Below are 7,680 nucleotides of genomic sequence, written 5' to 3' on the forward strand. Positions count from 1 at the left end.
ATGCAATTTGGTCTTCCATAATCTTGCAATTTGTTAAGGATTTTGCCGAAGATGTAGTTTTTTCTTCGTTTATGATTGCTTGTTTATGTGGTCCATTTGACTGTATTTGTGTGAAGTTAATGGTGAAGACTTTGAATGTATATCAGTATATGTGTTTGTTGTGATTGCAAATGTATACAAGTTTACTCATTTCTGATAATTTGTTGGACATTCATTACATGTTCTGTAAATTGTCAAATACTGGCTTCTAGTTAGTGTCAAACGAGTTAATCTTTAACTTCAAAATTGACAATGGCCACGTAGCTTTCAGCCATAAGGTCGATCGCGCAAATTTCATCTAGATAAATTATTCCTAATAAAAAATTTTCAAGACAGAAATCCACAAGAGTTTATGTCAATTTTAAGTTTTTAAACACCAGTTTTGACTATATGAACAAAAGTCAACCGTTTACGTGACGACAATATTTTCCTTAAAACATTATTCATATGAATCACATTATTGAAATTTGAAATTCACAGGTAGACTTTGGTTTTTGTACAAAGTATTATTAGCAACCGCTCTTAAAGCGTACATAACGAGATGGGTGCTCATAAACATGGTTCAAAGGGTAGCGGTAGTGGCGGTTATGTTGGTGGTTTTCTCCATTTATTTGACTGGAATGCAAAATCTCGCAAGAAGTTATTTTCAAACAAATCAGAATCACCAGGTATAAAATCAAGATCTCTAAAGGTGGCTAAATGGATGGGTTGGGTGGGTTGATTAACGGGTCAAACCCTCATAACAATATAGGAAAGTTTGACCCGAATCACCTTTTCTCTCAATATTTGAACCTTTTTATGTAGCGTAAGGATCAAATACAAATGCTATTTATTGTGCGAAGCGTACGAAATGAATGAGCAAAAACACACGGTGGCGTTTCCGTATTACTCTATGCTACAACAAAGTTGAACTAGAGTAATAATAATTACGCTAGTTATATACTGTAGCATCGTTATAAATACTCTAGTTCAATCTTGTTGTAGAGTAATTATTACTCTACAACAAGATGCCGTTAAGCGTAACACAAGTCGCATATTAAATAATTATTATTACTCTACACAAGTTGCGTATCTTGTTGTAGCGTAGTTACTCTATTATGAGAATAGCTACGAAAATGCCACTGCATGGATATTTCTTCATTTCGTACACTTCACACGTTTAAACTTTAAACTCATTTGTACATGATCTCAACCCTTTTCATATATATAGCTGGTATGCCAAATATGATTACAATAATTATATTATTCTCATATCTTTTTATTTATGTAGAACAACCGAAGCAAACAAAGAGAACCGATGGCAACATGCCCATGACTCGTTTCAGTGTGGTATGTACTTCTTATACTTACAGTTTTGACATTGTGAATGAAATGTTACATCTTTAAAAGTAAGTCAAAGTCAACTCTTATTGTGTACAGATGGATGAAGATGACATGATATGTGGCATGAGTATGAAAGGAAGTAGTGATTATAGTTGTGCAACTTCAATAACTGATGAAGACGGTTATGGCACGAAAGCCCCCGGTGTCGTTGCAAGACTTATGGGATTGGAATCATTGCCGACTGTTAATTTCTCCGACACGTACTCTAACCCATCATTTGACTCTCAGTCACTTAGAGATGCATCCACAAGTTACATTAGAAAAGACCCTGAGTTTGACCAAATTGACTTTCAAACGGAGCCTGTTTATAGACCCGCAAAAGTCAACCCTCAGAAGATGTTGACCAGTAGAGCGATTGAGAAGTTTCAAACCGAAACTTTACCGCCAAAGTCTGCTAAATCGATCCCGATCACACGTAATAAACTCTTATCCCCGATTAAAAGCTCGGGATTCGTGTCATCCAGTACTCCCGCGCGTATAATGGAAGCTGCATCGAAGATACCTCTCGTTGGATCATCATTACAATCGACTTCAGTTCCGTTTAAAGTGAAAATTTCACGTGATAAAATAGAGAATTCGACTAGAAAACCCAAAATACCTGAGCCATATCGAAGGTCAACAGAGTCAACAAAAGTCAAGAATGTTAAAAGTCAACAATCTTCAGAACCAAAAAAGTCAATCTCTCTAGCTCTTCAAGCCAAAGCTAATGTTCAAAAACGCGAGGGACAGAATCACCGAGCACAACCGCTCAAAACTCAGTCAAACCCCGAAAGAAATCCCCCAAGAAATCATGCTACTTCAAATGTACTAAAGCAGAACAATCAGAAACAAAATAGCTTAGTTGATCGAACAAAGTCAACCACAAAATCTTCATGCTCTACAACCAGTCAACAACTGAGAAAGCCCGTTTCTCAGAAACCGACTCATAAAAAGGAGCCGTACTCCATGACCAGAAGAAAACGCTCTATGGAAGAAAGTGATCACACTAACAATAGTGAAAATAACCGAACTGATGTTGTTTCATTTACTTTCACAGCTCCAATTGCACGCCCTGTGATCCGCAACAACGTGCTCGTGTCCAATAATGCTTCAAACTCAACATCTTTGACTCATAATGTTATTACCAGTGATGCTTTAAGTATCCTTTTGGAGCAAAAGTTAAGGGAACTTAACGGTAATCCCGAACCCATCTCTCAAGATTCGGTTTTGGCAACTGAAACCGAGGTTACCGATGATTCGCGTCACAAGTTTTCTGCATACAAGCCTGATCAGGTATGCCTGCCATCAACATATGGCTAATTATAAAAATAGGGGTCTAAACGAACCTAGTTTCTCCTGAGCTACTCGAGATCGGCTCGCTAAAAGTTTGAATCGAGCTGAGCTTATACGAGCTCAAGCCTAAAAAGAAGCTTTTTTAAAAACAAACTCGAGCTTAAGCCGGTTTGTGAGCCTGTTATTTACATAATTTGTATTCAATAGATTAGCTGTACGTTTATATAATAATTATTATTACAAGATAAATTTTTATAAAAATAACTAAATAATATATATTTTGTGATATTTAAAAGTTATAATTATAAATATATATAAAGTTTTATAGTTTTTATAAATTAGTTAATAAATAATAAACGAGCCGGAGCCGAGCTTGAGCAAGATATATTACTCACGAGCCGAGATCGAGCTGTAAAATAGATCTCAAACCGAGCCGAGCTCTCGTAAGTTAAACGATCCCAAGTCCGAGCTTTACTTATCAGCCTATTTTTTGTATAGTTTCTATTCGATATATTAAATATATGTTTTTATAGTAACTAAATAATATATATCAGATAATATATGCAATGTTGTATAAAAAAGTTAATAAGGATATATTAAAAATAATAAAAAATATATATAATCTAACTATTAAATAATAAACGAGTTCTCTTCATCCGAGCTGAGCTCGAGCCTTAGAAAACTACTCACGGGCGAAGCTTGAGCTTTTAAACTAGAGACTGAGTCGGGACGAGCTTGAGGTTCGGGCTCGGCTCATTTACACCCCCTAATTATAAACACTAAATTTGATCTTTGTGATGTTTTCAGGGCTTGGACCTAATCAATAGAGATGATTCGAGTTACGGGCTTTTTTCATCCGATCCTCGCGAACCGAAGTTTCGTGACTACGAGTATAGAAAATATCTGTTCGGTAAACAACTGAGCCCGAACACGGTACTTGAACCGTCTTTTATAACCGAAAGTTGTAACTCTTCATATACTGTTGATAGTTGCTTGCAAAATTCGGCTTCGGTTCAAGCCCGGGACCTGCTCATTGATGCACCGAGCCTGATGGATGTTGACACCGAGTTACTTGACTCGGCTTCTTCGGTCCAAACGGGTACCAAATGGGAACCGGGTTATGTTACCGAAGTGCTTGCAAATATTGAGACCATGTTTGTTGATTTCACAACCGGTAAGACTCGAAAGCTCGTGAACCCGCGTGTGTTTGACCAGTTAGAAGTTGGTAAACCGGTTGAACAAGTACATAAGTTAAGGCGCAGGCTCATGTTCAATTGTGTGAGCGAGTGCGTGGAGACGCGGTGCAGGGTGTGGGCCAAAGGGCTAGCCGTTGTGACAAGGCCCGACCGGTTAGCTCAAGAAGTGTACCGAGAGATTCAAGGGTGGGAAGATACGAAAGATAGTATGGTTGATGAGCTTGTTGACTTCGATATGAGCGGTCAAAGTTACAAAAAATGGCTCGATTTTGATGTCGAAGCGTTTCGAGATCGAATCCCGGTTGATTGATTATTTGATTGATGAAATAGTTGATGATATCTTGGTTCTTTGAGGGGACTTTTTTTGTTTATTTTTTATATATTGCATAGTTTTTGAAAAAATGTAACATTTTGTAACTTGCATTGCAAGTTATTGGCATGCTAGTTTTTGGGTCATGTTGTTTGCTTGTTTGAATTTCCTTTAAATGATTGTGGGGTAGAAAAATAAGAAAAATTTTGGTAGAAAATTGTGCAACTATGTGATGTTTAATTTAATCATGAAGTATTTATAATCATATATTGTCTATATCTCACCACTCACAGACTCTATGTTAATAGCTTAATTTGCCAGAATTTTTTTGGTATGATTGATTGAAATGTGCAATTTGAAAATCGTAAGAACATGTCTCTACGTGGTTTTTGTTTACATTTAATATACTTGTGAACTCGTGTTATCTATACTGTATATAATACATCAAATAATGACAAATTAAGACACCTAATTTTAAGGGATTTACAATTGCTAGTGTATAAGGCAGAGGTGTGCAAATTAACCGCCATAACCGTTAACCGAACCATAACCGACATAACCGAACCGATTTTAACCGATAACCGGCATAACCATTGGGCCGGTTTAATGAATTTTTGAAAATAGCCATTCACGGGTCGGTTTTGGTTATAGATAATTTCAAACTCGTCATAACCGAACCGCCTCATTTACAAGATTCCCAACTTTATGGAGTATAATTAGAAGACGTTGTTGATAATTTGGTGAAAATTAAAGAAGATAGACTAATAATGCTCTCATTTTCTTACTATATAAATTAATTTTACTAAAAATTAATCTATTTATTGCTTGTTTGAATATATATATATATATATATATATGGTAAGGATCCTAAGTTTCCAAATTGAGAACTTTGAGAACCATTTTGAATCACTAAAAACACCTTTGAAAAAAATATTTAAAAAAAATCATAAAACAAAAAATAACAAAAATTTTAAAAAAGTAAAAAAACCAAAATTCTTATATTTCATTCCGGTTTCATTAAAAAAATAAAAAAAACATCTTATTATACACATATGTATAATTTTATTTAATATCTAGTTATGTAATATACACATATGTACAGTGTCATTTATATTAAGTTATACACATGTGTATAAAAAATCATGTAAATGTACATATATGTATATATTATACATATGTGTATATAATTTGGCTAAACCGAGTTTTTTTTTTGAAACCGGGATGTTAAAATAAGAATTTTGGTTTTTTTACTTTTTTCATTTTTATGTTTTTTTTATTTTATGATTTTTTTTTTATTTTTAGGTTTTTTGTGATCCAAAATGGTTCTCATGGTTCTCAATTTTAAAAAAGTTCTCTCATGATCCTGATCCTATATATATATATATATATATGTATATTATGACTATTATGGATTATATATTTTGTTGAAGTATGTCATGTCAAATTATTTTTTTAAGATAATATGTAGTACCAAAGTTTTATACTCAATTACATCATGTTTTGGTCACGTTTAACCGACTCATAACCGAATCACTATAACCTTGAAAACTGGTTAACCGAAACCGCCATAATGGATTGGTTATGGTTATGATTATTTATTAACCGACATATTGGTTATGGTTATGGGTTTGTCCTAAAACCGTCTCAAACCGACCCATGCACACCCCTAGCATAAGGTACATCTGTTAGTAAGAGTAAACTTGTCTTTTAAATACAATTCATTCAACTTACAAGTTTTGTCCATCATCTTTAACCATATTATGTTTTTAATTTAAACTTTAAACTAACTTCCCACCCATGATTTTTAAACGACTTAGCCATTTCATACGTTAATATTTTTATAAAAAAATAACATCATAAAAACGAGCATTTTATTTTCACTTTAATTTGAATATGATATTGTTATAAATTTTTTCAATTTAAATAAATTAATATGTTACGTATGGGTGATTAGTGCCAGTTTTGATAGTTTTAAGTTAAACTTATAAGCCCAACCGTTAATACTAATATTTTGTCGTCCAAAACCAAACTCAACAATTGAAAGTTGAGACCGAATCGTTACCAACGGCTTGGTTCCAGTTTGGTTTTACAGTTTAAACTTTTAATAATAAATTTAGTTTAAAATAATTATCAATTTAAATGTACCACAAATTATAACTAAACACAAACATAATATGATACTTGAGAGGATCATAAATAAAGAATAATAATTTTAGCCACATAAATGGTAAATACTAATGGAAGATCTAGGACGCGAAATGATAATAACAAATATCACAAAAAGAATCATATTGCAATTAGGTTAACTTAAAGTTGTATAGCCAAGTTATTTTAATAAAAAGATTTATGTTCAATTACATTTTAACTATATCTAATATATATAACTAAACATATCTAATAATTAATAATAAAAAAGATTAAAATGCATTTAAGATTTACAATCTGGTCTAGTGCCATATGGTCGGTTGCCAGTATAAACCGCGAATCAATCGTTCACTATGTTTTGAAATATTTGAAACCGACCAACTAACCGAAAGTAAAAAAAAAAGAAGAAAAAAGAAGCCAAATCAATGATCGGTTTAAAGGATTTTAAGGTTTTAACCGAGCCATAAACACTCATATTTTTTGCGTGATTAATAGAGTCAAACACCCGCTGCATCGCGCGAGTATCCGTCTAGTATGTGAAATACAACTGTGTGTCCTATTAACTGCATAATTATGTCATGTTGGGGAGTTTAAGGAAAGTAAATAGGTTTGAAGGAGAGGTTATCAATGGAACATACGACTATGATTGTTTTACGCATGATTTTTGTATTAGTAATTCTGGTCGACACTGCTGTTATGTCGAGAATCAAATTGATATTCTCTATATTGATCTATACCTACCTACTTTTGGTAAGGATATGTCTGGTCTCGTGTACCTGTTAGGGTGAGCAAAAACTGGGTAAGACCCGCAAGACCCGAACAGATTGGATCCGGTTATTTAAAATAGAACCGCTTAGCGGGTTTGGAGAATACCATTAATCGGGTCTAGGTTGGGTATTGCGTGCAAGACCCATTTTGTTGAATAAAGAAATAGTTTTGTTTGGAATCGGTTACAATCAAGGGTTAAAGACAACAAATTTCCAGCCATGAACAACTTGTAGTTTTCATGTTTAAACCATTTTTTTATATATAAATTATGGTTCTTTTCTCTTGAAATTCATTCAGAAATATAATAAAAATCCATGACATGCCAAATACGTTTCGTAACATGGCATCAAAATATTGTTTATGATCCTCAGATCGTCTATGTGCCGGCAAAAGCGGTGGTGATGGTTGCAGATTTGGTTGCGGAAACCATGGTTCTTATAATAGAACCAATGGTGGTTATCTGGCGACAGAGAAGAATGTGACCATTGTAACAAACTAATAATGACGTCCCTGGCGATGACGGTTTCAGTGGTATTGTAAGTAACGGGTTCATGGACCCATCTTCTT

At 33.9% G+C, this 7,680-nt stretch overlaps 1 protein-coding gene across 1 annotated transcript; it reads left to right on the forward strand.

The window, feature by feature from the left end:
* Nucleotides 1-530: 530 nt before the first annotated feature.
* Nucleotides 531-4,200, forward strand: LOC143559958 (uncharacterized). Its single transcript, XM_077048377.1, has 4 exons — nt 531-707; nt 1,310-1,368; nt 1,459-2,694; nt 3,502-4,200. The coding sequence occupies exons 1-4, from the start codon at nt 581-583 to the stop codon at nt 4,198-4,200; spliced, it is 2,121 nt and encodes a 706-aa protein (XP_076904492.1). The 5' UTR covers nt 531-580.
* Nucleotides 4,201-7,680: the final 3,480 nt, after the last annotated feature.

The sequence above is a fragment of the Bidens hawaiensis genome, unplaced genomic scaffold (genome assembly GCF_021521415.1).
Source record: "Bidens hawaiensis isolate Kalapana, Puna unplaced genomic scaffold, B.hawaiensis_p1.1 tig00020143_1, whole genome shotgun sequence".
In the NCBI taxonomy this organism is placed as follows: domain Eukaryota; kingdom Viridiplantae; phylum Streptophyta; class Magnoliopsida; order Asterales; family Asteraceae; genus Bidens; species Bidens hawaiensis.